At 42.1% G+C, this 15,736-nt stretch overlaps 1 protein-coding gene across 3 annotated transcripts in view; it reads right to left on the bottom strand.

Moving 5' to 3' along the window:
• Positions 1-15,586, bottom strand: part of LOC126389821 (GTP-binding protein 2-like) — a 20,795-nt gene extending 5,209 nt beyond the window's left edge. The window contains exons 1-9 of one of the 3 annotated variants that reach the window (XM_050043742.1): positions 15,171-15,586; positions 12,531-12,557; positions 8,489-8,673; positions 8,090-8,201; positions 6,519-6,716; positions 5,937-6,129; positions 3,834-4,053; positions 3,409-3,544; positions 312-370 (exon numbers count right to left, since the gene is read on the bottom strand). In XM_050043742.1, coding sequence (XP_049899699.1) covers positions 312-370; positions 3,409-3,544; positions 3,834-4,053; positions 5,937-6,129; positions 6,519-6,716; positions 8,090-8,201; positions 8,489-8,673; positions 12,531-12,557; positions 15,171-15,356 — 1,316 coding nt within the window. In that variant the 5' untranslated portion in view covers positions 15,357-15,586. Of the gene's footprint in view, positions 1-311; positions 371-3,408; positions 3,545-3,833; positions 4,054-5,936; positions 6,130-6,518; positions 6,717-8,089; positions 8,202-8,488; positions 8,674-12,530; positions 12,558-14,596 lie in introns of all 3 variants that reach the window. The other 2 variants (XM_050043744.1, XM_050043745.1) reach the window with 2 other exon arrangements.
• Between the last annotated feature and the right edge of the window lie 150 nt (positions 15,587-15,736).

Raw genomic sequence — 15,736 nt, 5'->3', positions numbered from 1 at the left:
CATTGTGTCATATGGATTACTGTTAATTTATTATGCTGATCTGTTCTGTACGACATCTATTGCACGTCTGTCCGTCCTGGAAGAGGGATCCCTCCTCAGTTGCTCTTCCTGAGGTTTCTACCGTTCCTGATCCGCTGTGAGGGTCATAAGGACAGAGGGATGTCGTATGCTGTAAAGCCCTGTGAGGCAAATTGTGATTTGTGATATTAACTACGTAGATAACATCATGGGATGTGTTTGATGAGTCTGCCGTAATAACAGGAGTCAAGACTAAATTTTATTTGAGCCACTGATGTGTGTTTTGTTCTCACCTGTACAGAGTTCCTCCCACCACAGTCCCAACATCAGGAACTGAGTAGATCTCATCCACCTGCAAATGCGCGCACACACACACACACACACACACTTAGGTCAGCAGATCAATATCTTCCTTTCACTCTCGTCTCAAAGCTGCACTTTCCTCAAACAGCTTTGGTGTTTGAAGATTTTCTTTTATACATTTTAATCTAATTTTGGGAAATCAAAATTTTCATTGCAAAGAATTTTGGTTTGATCCTATTATCAAAGTATCGATGATGAATGTGCACGTTATGATTCCCAGGATGCATCAGGAGCTTCAGAAAGCTGTACACAGGGCTGGAGAACTCCAACATGGACATCAGACGGTGAGTGACTCCACTGCATGCATTACAAGTTCATGTAGGGCTGCGAACAGGGTCTGAAATTAACACCCGCCATGTGACGGACACGGGTAGATTTTGTGTTTGGTGAATAAATCTCAGACGGGTCAATGTTTCTACCAAAATATGTTGCGACTGTATGTGGTGTTCTGGTGTCATTTACGGCCCTGCTGCTTCTGTCTGTCTGTCTGTCTGTGCTGGAGCAACAGGGACTTCATGGTGCATTCAGGTGCAGCTTGTAAACTCTGAAATCTGTACACCAGTCTCCTTGGTGGGTGAGTGTTAGAGAGTAGCAGCATGACGATGGATTCATCCCAATATCCCTCCTCGACTCCTCTATCCTCGATCACTTGACCCGGGAATCAATTGAGACTTGAGAGTCGAGGAGAGAGGAGGCTTTAAGCCTCGCGGAAGCCTTTTACCGTCTTCCCTTTACTGGGAAGACAGATAAGAGATTGAACTCAGTGTGTCACCACCAAGTTTTATATTTGATTTGTTTTCTGATTCATCGAGTTAAAAATCTGAAGATTTTTCTCTTCACGATCTGTTATTTCCCTCTTCTGCTTTTATGATGGATTAGGGATGTGTGTGATTAGCCGTCTAAACGATTAAACGTTCGCCCCCTCGCTAGTCAGCACCAGAAACATTAGCCGGTTAAACCAGTTAGTGTTTTATTCATGTACGAGGCAGCTTAACTGTCATGCAGCCGCCCGCCACTAGTGGGTGCTACAGAGCCGTCAGACAGCAGTTCCCCTCCCCGCGATAATGTTCCAGTAGTTTTAAACTGGAGAGGTGTCCTCTCACAAAACCAGCGTGGTTTGGCAGCACATTGATCTAGAAAATGAATTCTGCAGCAATGAATCTTTTTTGAGACGTCGTATTACTTGTTAACTTTAACAGGGTATATGCAGGAATCCTGAGGTTAATTTCAATACCTTTTTAAGACTTTTTTAGGACCTTCCAAAAAAACCTTAAGACCTCATCGCCACTTCAAGCTGTCGTTAGCAGCAACGCATCTTTAACTTACTAAACAGTTGTAGTTTGCAATTAAATTTGGCAATTTATAAAACAAAACAAACAATATAATTACTCATTCTCATTTCATTTATAACACTACAACCATTTCATTGTATATTGTATATATTTCAGATTGTCTACTTTACTATTTTATTATTTATTTTTATTTTATTGTCTACTTTAATATTTTATTTTATTTTATTTTAATGTCTACTTTAATATTTTATTTTATTTATTTCATTGTCTATTTTAGTATTTTATTTATATCTTCATCTTTATCTCTTGTTTCCATTCATGCTGTATTTCTATTTCTACTTTGCATGTAGCATTGGAACAAAAACAATTTCCCCCCAGGATTAATAAAGTATTTTGAATCTGAATCTGAATCTAAATCTATGGAGCACAAACATACAACAGAACTCAGATAAGATGAGAAGGATTCTTTATTGTCTTTTGTTCCTCTGTTTGGTGCCTGGATGTGAACCATCGCGTCATGTCGCACAGGTACGCGCACGGCCCCGAGTGGCAGTCTGAATGTGCCTATCTACACATTGCTGTTTGTAATAGTCGCAAGGAGGAAAATAAATTATACATTTATGGATACTTTTTGTCAAAGCTTGAATGCCAAGAAAATTTAATACTTCATAAAATCGCGATTAAGACTTTTTAATGGCCTTAATTTTCCGACATTTGATTTATCAACTTTTAATACTTTTTAGGACCCCGCGGACACCCTGTTTAAGAGAGTTGTCGTCAGATGATGTGCAGGGTTACATTCATAACGCACGGCACAAAGTGTCTTGTACTTCAGCAGCAGTTAAAATCCAACATGGCTGTTGAAGATTGTGATTAAAGGCTTCAAAGGGCTCTTAATGCACACAATATATTTTGGAGCAGTGTTTCAGATACTTAACAATAAATTGTGATAAATTTTGACTGTTTTCTGAGCGTTTTCCTTTTTTAAACTAGTTAACTAGTCCTAATTAAAATTTTAGTTTAGTCGACAGGGACATCTGTATTATGGATACAATCAAAGTCAGAGAGTCTGTCTGAAAGACAGAAACACTTCTACATTACTGGCCGTCACTTCCATTCAGTCACACTGAGGCTGATCATTCCTGAGCGTCGGGTTGATGAGTTACAGAATTTTGATTTTCCCTGAGACATTTGGCCTAATAAATTATTTCCACTGTTCAAAATAATGAACTCACAATCAGAATATCAATAAATACAGATGCAAATAGTGAATAAATCATATAAAGACATTGTGTGACTCTGAGCAGGACACAGGACAGATTATAAATACAGAACAGAGAGGAAACACTGCTGCTCTGTTCCCGAGAACTGGATCATTATATATGTAAATGTAACATTATGTGTGTGCAGCAACAAACTTCCTTAAAAGTTTCTACAGCTGTTAATAAAGCCTCCTGACAACTGATCCAGCTGTAATCAGCTGCAGCTGTCACTAGAAACGCAAATGACGCTTCTGAGGAGAAGACATCTCATTTCTCTAAAGACATATTTCCTTGTTTCTTCTCTCCCCGTGTCCTACGAGGGCGGAGCGAAGAGATGCAAGTGAGGGAAAGGTGGATGTGAGAATCAGGTACTGAGATGAACCCATAGAGTGATGTTAACTGTGTGTGTGTGTGTGTGTGTGTGTGTGTGTGTGTGTGTGTCTGTCTGTCTGTCTATCTGTCTGTGTGTTCACCTGGAACTCGGTGAGTTGCTGCATCAGCTCCTCCTGCTCCTTGCTGTTGCTCAGTGGAGGGAGGATGTTCAGGAAAACCTTGAGAAGGTCAAGACTTTCTCCAGACACACTGGACAGTGTGAAGATGGGTGTGATGCTGCACACAAACACACCCACACACACACGCACACACACACACAATGGAAACTTTAGTCGCACTGACAGATGTGACAGTTTCACTCGAATCTAATAAAAAAGGTTTCTTCCCTTTTTACTGTCGTATTCACAGTATTTGTGCAGACTGTGTGAACTGCTGCAGTAGTATCAGTAGTATTTGTCCTCACCCTGCAGACTGTGCGACCTGCTGCAGTAGTATCAGTAGTATTTGTCCTCACCCTGCAGACTGACTGACCTGCTGCAGTAGTATCAGTAGTATTTGTACTCACCCTGCAGACTGTGTGAACTGCTGCGCGGCGGTCACAGCGTCGTCGGGGTTGGACACCACCATGGGCACCTTGTTGCAGCCCGGCTGCTTCAGGACTCGCTCCAGCTGTCGGACGGTCCTCTCCACGGTGCCACGGGAGCACAGGTCCACTTTACTGACCACGATGAAGATGGGAACTTTCAGCGCCATGGCGAGGCCCAGGTGCTCTCGGGTTGTACCGGCTAGACGGAGGAGAGTGGGAACACTGTGAGCGTGCTGACATCAAAATAAAACACTTCATTACCCATAAATCATCAGGCGGGCGCCAGGAGACACTCAAACACTACGGTAACAGCGTTTTTAAGTTTCTATCTGTGATATTGTTGTTGTTTTTTAACCAAGACTTTCAGCTGGTTGCAATCTGCAATCCTCACCAGGTTCCACTAAATCCTCATAAATCCACCACATGGCCCGGCCCCTCATCAGGTGCTGTGAAGACTTCACTGGCGCTGCTTCAGTCGTCACTACCACTTCCACTCTGTTCATTATCGGCCACTTCAGTTACATCAGAGCGGTCTTAAACATAATCCTCCTCCTGATCTTCACTTCTCTTCCTCATAGTTCCTTGTTTTGAGTCACAACTGCAGAGTTTTTAAACTATTCATTTTACCTCCGCTCACTAACTTTCCCTCACAGTTCAGCTCCTGACTAATCACGGATGTTGCGTTCATAAACGTGAGTATGTAGCAGGCTGATACTGAAACAAACGAAATACAGGAAAGCCGAAACTTTTCTGAATCACACGTCAGGGATCTCATAGTTTAAATGCTGTCATTCAAAATGTTTCAGTATGTGAGAGAGACACAGTTCAAAATGAAAAGTAAGGTTTCAATGTGTTTAATGTAAAAAGAAAACTAAATCTCATCACTGTCATAAAGGCTGTTTATTATTATAATTCTTCCGTCTGTCCAATGATTGTAAACAGTCGTTGGGTCGGTCAGGCTGGAGAAATTTTCGTGATAATGTGACCGAAAAGACCCATCAAATCTGAATTTAAGACAATTTCAGACTTTTTAAGGCCTTAAGAAAACTTAATTTAAGATAATTTAAGACTTTTTTAGGACCCGTAGACACCCTGCACGTAGAGGCAGCTTGTGCACCATCAGTGGGACACATACCACAGTTTGAGAACCAGTGCATTTGACAAAACATCTGAAGAAGTTGACTTTGACTGTCACTTTTGGCTGCAGCCGTCATTGCTTAGGTGTTAATATTATCATCTCATCTCATGAGCATAACTGTATAAGAATTAGGATAAGAATGAACAATTCAACAGTTTGCAGGTCAGTAAACAAGAAAGAGAACAACGCTGGGTCATTGTGAAATGTTAATGATATGGATTTGTCCACAGTTTACAAAAAAACATCCAAACTTTGTGATGTTGTTACAAAACCAAAACCAGCCGTGACTCTCTGAACGTGTCGGCTCTCATCTTAACTCAGACCTCTGCTGACCTCTGGTGGTGACTTGTTTTTAATGTCTCCTCCAGCACTGACAGCAGAGAACATTTTCATTTTGCTTCAAGAAATCATTTAGAAAAAAACTTCATGATTCCATATTTGGGGAAAAAATTACACAGATGTTTAACAACAAATGACACTGATGTTCCTGTGTGTCAGGTGTTTGTGGAGGATGCTGCAGATCAATCTGATCGATCAGATCAATGAGCAGGACTCCTTTGTGATAACAATGGATGAACAGGACTAGTCAACTAACTGATTAGTTGATTGACAGAAAATGAATGGTAACTAAGGATGCAAGATATTGGATTTTTTGCTGATATCCGATATGCAGATATATAACAACTTATGTGTGTCATGTTGATATATCCACTTTTTCTTTTTTTTTTCAATTTTAGTGACCATCAAGTCTCTTCTGTAATGAAATTAACATCGTATTATACATGTATACTCTTACTGTGACGGCCCACCAGCAGGTGGAGACATGAAATATAATACTTTTCATTCATTGTGCACAATAAGAAAAAGCATGTTGGCCGATTCTGAGTTCATTTTAAAGCACACAAGCTGTAAATGTTCTGATGTTGTTGCTTCCTGTGTGTTACCGTGTGGCTGCAGCTCACCGATGCCGGTGTTGGCGCTCACCACCAGCATGGCGAAGTCAGGGCAGTAGCTGGTGAGGCCGAAGATGGTGGTCTTCAGGTACTTGTGGTGTCCAGCCAGATCGATGAAGGTGATCATCTTGGAGGAGCTCTCACAGATCTCCTCGGCTGTCCGAGACTCGCTGTAGTTCACAACCTGCACCGGCCCACAGACTGTTAGCAGATAATCCTAAAACTGTCGGCACCAGTCTCATAAAGATATATAGATACTTAAAGGTCCAGTTCATCTATGAGTTCAATGAGGTATTAACCTATCTATCTATCCATTAATCTATCTATCTATCTATCTATCTATCTATCTATCTATCCATTAATCCATCTACCTACCTACCTACCTACCTATCCATCCACCCGTCCACCCACCTACCTATCTGTCAACCTATTAATCTATCATCTATCCATACATCCATCCATCCAACTGTCTAGTTTGTGAAATCTTCCATGAAAGAAAACATGTAAGAATCTGAATCATTAATCAAGAAAACCATCGACTGTCACATGTAACTGAGGCTATCATCGTCTCACCTCTCCTTTGCTGTTGAAGCCGAGGATCTCGAAGCTGATGCTGGAGGTGCGTCCTGTCTGGATCTCGTGCAGATGTCTGAAGAGGTTGAGCCTCGCTCTGCCTCGCCCGTTGTCCAGCTCGCCCTGTGTCAGGACGCCCAGCAGGGTCGACTTCCCTGAGTCCACGTTTCCCAGAACCGCCACCCGCAGGTCCAGGAACTGTCCCAAAACATGACAGAGGAGTGGGATCATAGCCTCTAACATAAGCCTGTTGGAAGAAGATCTGCTGCTGCCTTCTGTCGAGCTAAATTTAAGGTGAGTTACATCATGTTGTGTCTGTGTCTTATTATATTGTCTTCTGTTTGTGTCTTAGGGCGTTTTCAAACCTGTGTTGTTTCGTCCTGTTGAATCGGACTCAGGTTTGGACCAAAACAACCTCACTGAGACCTTTCAGAGGAGTTCTGGTGCAAAGACTGTACAGAGGAAGTGGCTGGTTTGTGGGCGACCGTTTTATGCTTTTTTCCATTCACCACAACTCCTCACCACACCTACCTGCCACCACCTTTCCACTCACCATTTCCTGCTCCTGCCGGTCCTCCACACACACCTCACAGGGCTAACACCGCTCACCTGTGGATCATTACCCCCGTCACTATAAAGACGTTTCACAGACACTCCTTGCCAGATTGTTCTTCACCTCAGGCAAGACTTTCCAGCGTTTGTTTCCGGACTGCTTCCTCGGAATTGTTCCTGCCCGTCTCTGACTCAACTGCTTTGTCTGATCCCCGGTAAACCACTCTGCCTTCTGTCTTCGACCCCAAGCTCTGCTTCCCGCCTGGTTCCTGTTTGTCTGTGGCTTTCTGCAAAGAGAGTCGCCCAACTTTCCAACATCACCCAACGGCCCAGTCACCTGTGATCTTCTGAGCTGTGGTTTGCTTCATTGTGCAACAAGACACCTCGTCTTTGAGTGTGCACTGCAAATTCCACATTTCATCGCTGCTGTCAAGCTCTCCTCTGTCCACAGCCAGCTTTGCATCGGAGAGACTGCGTTCTCAGTGAGTACTTCTGTTGTTGGAATCTCAGAACTCCTGACGTTGCTCTCTGCCTGCCCCCTCTCGTTAGCATCACACGGATGGCAGCACCTCACCTGTGTGCTGCTACAGCGTTCCACGTGGAGAGCTGTGGACTGATTCTGTTCCCCTGGGAACTCTGAAACTAAACATTGACTCTTTCTGTTGCCTCACCAGTCTTCAAGGCGAAACAAGTCTGTCCCCCCATTCTGGGATCGTACCTTTCATACAGAACACGGAGGTGGCTTAATGGCAAGGCATTTCTGTCTTGAACAGTCAACGTAAAAGGGCTCCTGTGTAATTGTATTAAATAACCGTGATCTCAAAATTGACCACAACAATCATGATTATGATTTTTGCCATAATCAAGCAGACCTACCCCGACACATCCAACCAATAAGAGGAGAGAACGTTCTCACCTGGCTTTCAGTTCGATTCATCTGCACATTCAAACAAACTTAAGGTTCAAACATCTTAAACACACAGAGAGCAGGAAACAGGCCCCGCAGGATGGACTCTCACCTGCTGATCATCGGGAACTTTTCGGACGAGGACTTCTGCTATTTTACGAGTGTTTCTGTCCGAGTCGTAGTCCACCTCCCTCTCTCGGAGGAGAGTGATGTCGGCACCGACTCTGATGAGACACAGAGGAGACAAACCTGGTCAGACAAAGTAAAATTCAAACCACAGCGCTGCATTCAGCTCACACAAAGTTCATTTCTCAAATAAAAATCTACTTGTGATCTGAAACATGCATGAGTTAAATCCTCCATCACAGTAAACAAATCATTGGCTGCTTTTTTGGCAGTTACGTTACTGACATGTGGTAATGTGGTAGAGAAGAGGAACTTTCCACAGAAATTTTTCAGATGAGTTTTGACTAATCAGTGGTGATACGGATTGCTGAATCAGGTGACCTACTTCTCTGCCATCCTCTTCAAGGTCTTGAGCGAGGCCTTCATGTCGGCCTCGGTCAGGCCAACCAGCAGGCCGTTGTCCTCCACTCCGATCTGGTACACGGCCTCACCGCGGCCCTCCTGCAGACGCCACTTCAGCTGCGTGGCCAGATGCTCAAAGCGATACTGAGTGGGGTTAACCAGCTTTAGCTACGACAGGAGCAGACACAGAGGAAGAGAGACATGATGGTTCAGCAGGTAAATATCTGCACAGTTCAAACAGAACACGACACAAACTGGAACCTTAACTTTTAATTCTAATCTTTAGGATAACGACACATTTCAACAATAAACTTCACTGTTAGAGCCTGGATGATATACACTGCTCAAAAAAGGAAGGGAACACTTCACGGTCACAGTCTAACACCAGGTCAGTCAAACGTAAGGGACATGAATCAATCAAGTGATTGTGAATCAGTTTCAGCTGCTTTGGTGCAAATCAAAGTGACAGCAGGTGCAATGGAGAGGCAAAAGCAAGACAACCCCCAAACAGGAAATGGTTTTACATGTGGTGTCCACAGACAGTTGCTCTCTCCTTATCCTTCCTGACTGATTCTTCTCTAGTTTGGTCTTCTGCTAGTGTCCTTTGTCACTACTGGTAGCATGAGGCCGTACCTGCAGCCCAATCAGGTTGATACCAGATACCAGGAGACCGGCCGTTACACCAGGAGAGCTGGACAGGGCCGCAGAAGGGCATTAACCCAGCAGCAGGACCGATATCTGCTCCTTTGTGCGAGGAGGAACAGGAGGAGCACTGCCAGAGCCCTACAACATGACCTCCAGCAGGCTACTAGTGTGCATGTTTCTGACCACACTGTCAGAAACAGACTCCATGAGGGTGGCATGAGGGCCCCACGTCCTCTAGTGGGGCCTGTACTCACAGCCCAGCACCGTGCAGCTCCATCATTCACCAGAGAACACCAGAACTGAAGGGGCCGCCATCTGTGCCCCGTTCTCTTCACAGATGAGAGCAGGTTCACACTGAGCACATGTGACAGGTGTGAGAGAGTCTGGAGACGCCGTGGTGAACGTTACGCTGCCTGTGACATCATCCAGCATGACCGGTTTGGAGGTGGGTCAGTGATGGTCTGGGGAGGCAGATCCTTGGAGGGTCACACAGCACATCTGGGACATTATGTGTCCGGGCATCTGACACCACCAAGTACCACGTCGGACAGTCCAGGAGCTCACTGATGCCCTGATCCAGGTCTGGGAGGAGATCCATCCACCGACTCATCAGGAGCCCAGATGTTGTCAGGAGGTCATACAGGCAGGCGGGGGCCGTACACACTACTGAGTCACATGATGAGTTGGATCAGCTGTGGTTTCATTATTTTACTTGATTTTCGGTGTGATTTTGAGTCCAGCCCTCAGTGTGTTGATGATTTTGGTTTCCACTGACCGTTGTTACGTCATTTTGATCTCAACACATTAAACAATGTGCATCAGTAAAAACTTTAAACTTGAATAATTCGTTATCAAGATCTGATGTGTGATTTAAGTGTTCCCTTAATTATTTATGATTTTATTTATTATTTATTTCTCCATATATTATACATAAAATGTGTTGAGCCTCCAGTTCAGAGTTTGTCCACCAGTCAGCACTGATGAGTTTATTTTTAAACAGTAAAATGTCTCGCTCACCTCATATCTTCATCATAATTCTCTGATATCCAAATGTAAAGGACTCTTATCTTTTTTCATTGTTATGTATTTAAGTTAAAATAAATATATAAATGTATAATTTAAAGCAGTGTCAATTTTTTTTTGAAACTCTAAAATATTATTATTGGTGTTTTCCATAAATATCCAGTGTCATTCTAGCTATAAACTGTAACTATGAAAAAATAAAAAATAAAAATAAATAAATAACTGGTAATATAGTATATTAAAATATAGTAAAAAATAAATATGCAATTTGAAAAAAACAAAACAAGAATGCTCTGTTAATTTTTTAATCCGCCACCATAAATGCAACTGCAGAGTATGATAAAATAATTTGTCTGGAACTGAAGAGGCTTAAAATGTTTGTCCTGAGGGTGGCGCTGAAGGAAAAGTTGCAGGGTCTTTAAAATGTAAATATGTAGGTTGAGGTCTCAGTGTCAGGCACTTCACCAAAGTGTTGGACTGATCGACTATTATTAATCGGAGATGTTTCATGCAGCTGTCGCAGCATTAAACTTGTAATTCTCTGTAACAGTGCTCTCAGTGTTCGATCGTGTTCTTCCTCTAAACTCCAGAGGTGTGTTACAGTCTTGGTGAAGATAAGAAAAGTCGATAAAAACAGATGACAGAGGTACAAAGTCTGGTTGTTTTAACAGAGACAGTACTGGGTGAGACTACTGAGACATTTATCAGAGGGCGGCGATCACTGTTGACCGAAACAAGAGACACACTGTGAGCTTAAATCAAATTAAAGTGGTAACAGTAAAAACTAAAGGAATATTTTAAGTAACATTGAGCCGATGGTTTGCAGGACTCGTTAAGTTACATCTAAGACCTATATTTTTTATCACCACACAGGATGGATGTTATACCTGTTTCATCGTCAGTGTGATTTAACTAGAATTACCGCCCTGTGGTCGTATGACTCCGCCCACCAGTCCACCCTGTGGTCGTATGACTCCGCCCACCAGTCCAGTGTCTCTGACAGTCTCCATCCATGTCAGTGAAAACATGGATGCTTCACACACAGAAGATCTATACAATCAGCACAGTTTGAAGATTAGAGTCACCAATTCAGTATCTGACCAAATGTCTCCCCTTCTGTTCCTGAGATATGACGTTACAACATGATGATGTCACAGTCAAGCTGACCTTTGACCTTTTGACCTTCATTATTTTATCCTGTTAGACGTTTGTGTCAAATAATGTATAGTGTATGAATTCCTGAGTTATGGTCAAAAACATGTTTTGTGAGGTCACAGTGACCTTTGACCTTTGGCTACAGGTACTTCAGTCTGGGTGGACGTTTGTGTCAAATTTAAAGAAATTCCCTGAAGAGATATATCTCATTCTTGAGAACAAAACTGATGCAAGGTCACAGTGACCTTTGACCTCTGACTACCAAAATCTAATCAATTCATTAATGAGTCCAAGTGGACTTTTGTGCCAAATTTGAAGCAATTCCAGCAAGGTGTTCTTGAGATCACATTCACATGAATAGGATGGACCAGGTCACAGAGACCTTGACCTTTGACCACAAAAAATCAGTTCATCCTTGACTCAAAGTGGACATTTGTGCCAAACTTGAGGAAATTATTCACAAAGGTGAGACAGATGCATGCTTACAGTGACCTTGACCTTTGACCAGCAAAATCTAATCAGTTCATTGGTGAGTGCAAGTGGACATTCGTGCCAAATTTTAAAAAATTCACTCAAGGTGTTCCGAGATATTGCGTTCACGAGAATGAGACAAATGCACGGTCACAGTGACGTTTGATCTACCACCACTAAGACCTAATTAGTTTGTTGTTGAGTCCAAGTGGGCGTTTGTGTCAAACTTGAGGAAACTCCTGCAGGGTGGTCTTGAGATATCACGTTCATGAGAATGAGACAGATACAGAGTCACAGTGACCTTTGACCACCAAAATCTGATGAGTTCATTGTTGAGTCCAAGTGAACATTTGTGCCAAATTTGAAAAAATTCCTTCGAGGCATTTTTGAGATATCATGTTCATGAGAACGGAATGGACAGAGGGACATCAGTGAAAACAGGAAAAATTATATATTTTTTATTTTTTATATCCACATATTCATTCATTCTCCATAACCGCTTATCCTCTTGACGGTCGACTTTGCATGTTCTCCCCACTGACACAGGGAGAACATGCAAAGTCCACATAGAGGGGCTCCCCCACCCCAGGGTTCAAACCAGGTTCCTGTGAGGAGACAGTGTTAACCACTACACCACCATGCCACCATGAATTATTATATTATTATACATTCTTCTGGTTGGTGAACGACCCGCTCTACCTCTGAGCCACAACTAATGAAGAGTTAGTTACCTTGTACTCGATGTTTCCTTCTTCAGCCTGGAAACACAGAGAGAAAAGACACATTAATGTCAAACAGGCTGAACTAACCATTGTACCAGTGCACACTACACACCCAAAGGTCCACCTACTTTAGATCTAATGAAGAGAAATCTTAATGCACTGTAAACCCTGATCCGTCCATGACACAGAATTTTAATGTTAAGTCCACACAAATGCCCCGGATTATCAAAATGACACAAAAACTCATCACTGCAAGCTTGACATCATTGTTTTTATGGTAAATCAACAATTTTCAGGGTAATTTGACTAAAAGTTATGAAGTCGATTTCACCTTATTAGGTTAAGGTCAATAAACATCACCATCATTATGCACTGAACATATTGTGTGTTGGGGCTAAATGGGCGGAGTTTCCCAGCATGCTATGAGACAATGAGTTTAAGGCCATAAGCCAAAGAAAGCCAAAGTGTTGTAAATCACTGAGGTCATCCATCACACAGTGATCAATGTTTCTGTATTCCACCATGTTCTCATAGGTTACAGTTAATGTTGTTGTAAAAGACATTTTGCACCCTGAGTTCAGTCGTATACACAGTTAGTGACGTCCTGCTGTGTGGAAATCAAAGTAATCAAAATGATGTTGTATTGAAGTAAAGACCACTTTCTAATTCTGAATATATTTTTCCTTCAACTTCAATTCGCCCCGCTAGATTATGTACTTAAATTAAAATGGAAAAACTGTTCTATATATATATACATAAATATATATATATATATATATATATATAGTATATAGAGAGAGAGAGAGAGAGAGAGAGAGAGAGAGAGAGAACAGTTTTTCCATTAGACTTTTTAAGGACCTGCAGACACCATAGGTGTTTCTAGCCCATTTTTGGGGGTGCTGAAGCACCCCTAAATTAAATCCCAGCACCCCTAAAATTTGAGAGACTTTTACTGTATGTCCTTTTTTAACAAGCGAGAAAAGTGTCAAAACCATACAGTACTTGGTTGAAACTTAATATTTTAACAACAAAAATAAAGCAGCCCCCCAACTTCTACCACTCAGTACCAACACATTATTATCATTACCAGTCCTCGTTTTTGCTGCATTTAATCGTAGGTCACTGTTTATGTTGTTAGGTAGGAGTTAGCTGACGTTTTTTCTAGCTATAGGTGGTCAGTACCACTGTCCTCTGTTTGAATTGGAATGAGAGAAGCAAGCTGTTGTGTCATGTGCATGTGTTAATATTAAAGCCAAGGTGCTACTGACTGGATGCCCATTAACATTATAACTCCTATTGTGTGTGTGTGTGCATACATTGTACCATAGCCAGGGTTGCCTCTCTTTTATTATTTTAGTATTATTATTTATTATTATTATTATTATTATTATTATTATTTTGTAGATTTCAAGCACTTTTATTTTTTTGAAGTGTATTTTTATTTATGTATTTGTATTATATAATACAGACAAGAAGGAAAAAGGCAGAGACAAACATTGAAAAAGTCAATTACTGTTAATGTGTTAATGTTACATGTTGTGCATTGCATTTCAAATAAAAGTCCAAAAAATAAGTCCAAGGTCCATTTTTGGTATTTTTGGTACTCACTATAGGGGGCTGGTTTACTCCAGAAACATACATACTGTTTATGTGTATGTTGAGGAGCTGCTGTATCAAAATGAGTTGTCTTCCCCCAGAAATTAGGGTTACGATATGTTTCTTTTATGATTCCAATCCATTCCTCTTTTGCTGTGGCTCAGCATTTAAATAACCTTTATCAGATTTGATGGTTTAGTCACAGACTTTCCCAAAAAGTGTTGTGCTTTTCTTTCACAAATGTGGGAATGAAATTGAGTTAAAATGTACAAAACAGTAAAATTTATCTTGCCTGGTCAGGCAGCTCTCTGGGTGCACCCCTAAACCTCTGGTCCTAGAATCGCCCCTGGCAGACACCCTGTTGATGTGACACCTTGTCGCGCTACACGCCCATTTCTGACGAGGAGGAAATCTCAACCTGATTTCATTAACTATTCTCCTAATTTAAAGTTTGTTTTAATAAAAGACACGTTACTTACAATATAATGCTTGACTCTGACGTTTTCCTATATCTACGAGAGGAACTTGTCTGTTCGGCATTCATTTAAATTGCTTTAATGTCTCTGTACACAACCGTTTACCTTGTAATATTCCAATCCATCTACTACAACTTCATCCAGCTGTAGTTTAAAAAGCGCTGAGTCTTAAGTATAAAATTATAAAGTAAACAGTGCTTCTTGTTGTTGAGGCATATGCCGAATTATTAATCGGTCCCGATTATATCAGGAAATGTGTTCAGTCAGCTTCTTCAGCCTTTGTGCTCAAACCTATCACACAAATTATTTATAATTGTCAAATATTTGAGTGCGCTTCGGCGTGACGTTTCCTGCAGACGACACAGCAGCAGATGGATGTCGGGGCTCACGTATGAAGCCCAGCTCACAGTAACAGATTTCTCCCGCCATGTTTCAACATGTTGCTGGTGCTGTGTGAATTAAATGTGTCAGTGTTTAGACAGAAACTAGCTGGTGTTTGCTGCAGCACCGCTAGCTAGCTGGCTACTTTAGCGGGCTGGATGTCCCGTTAATCCCCGGGCTAAAGAGCGTTAGCTACCTCCGGTGGGAAATACGGTGGTGGTGTTTTGTTGTTCCGGTTGTTCTTTTTATTCCGTCTTTTCCTGCCTCGTTTGCCTCTTCTCGTCCGCGACTTTTTCGACGTTTTCTTCCCGTTATTGCCGGAGCCCTGTCCGTGCCTGAGGTGTCCGGGCGACACTGCACCACTCTCGGTCAAATCCACCATCGCTGAGCTCAGGATGTCACCGGCAGCCCGAAACTTGAGATCACCGGGAGCAGTTTGACGTCACCGGAATAAAATCACATGGATGTAATAATAATTAAAACAAAGCTCCTCTTTCCGACATCGCAGCTACCACAACACACGGCCTGCCTGCACGGAGACCTGCCGCGGAGGATGCTCTCTCCTCAGCATCATCAACACCGTCAGCCCCGCTGCACTACGGCACCCCACCGCTTCCGGATACGTCTTTCAAAATAAGTTCACCATAGCCTACATTTCAAAGTAAAAGCTCAACAACAAGGTTTTGTTTCGTTTGCTGTGATTTAAAAAAACAAACAAACAAAAAAAAAACATTTCTAAATCAGCAGCTCCAAAACAAAAAA

Source organism: Epinephelus moara, chromosome 5 (assembly GCF_006386435.1).
Source record: "Epinephelus moara isolate mb chromosome 5, YSFRI_EMoa_1.0, whole genome shotgun sequence".
In the NCBI taxonomy this organism is placed as follows: Eukaryota; Metazoa; Chordata; class Actinopteri; order Perciformes; family Serranidae; genus Epinephelus; species Epinephelus moara.
This window is presented reverse-complemented; position numbering and strand designations above follow the sequence as displayed.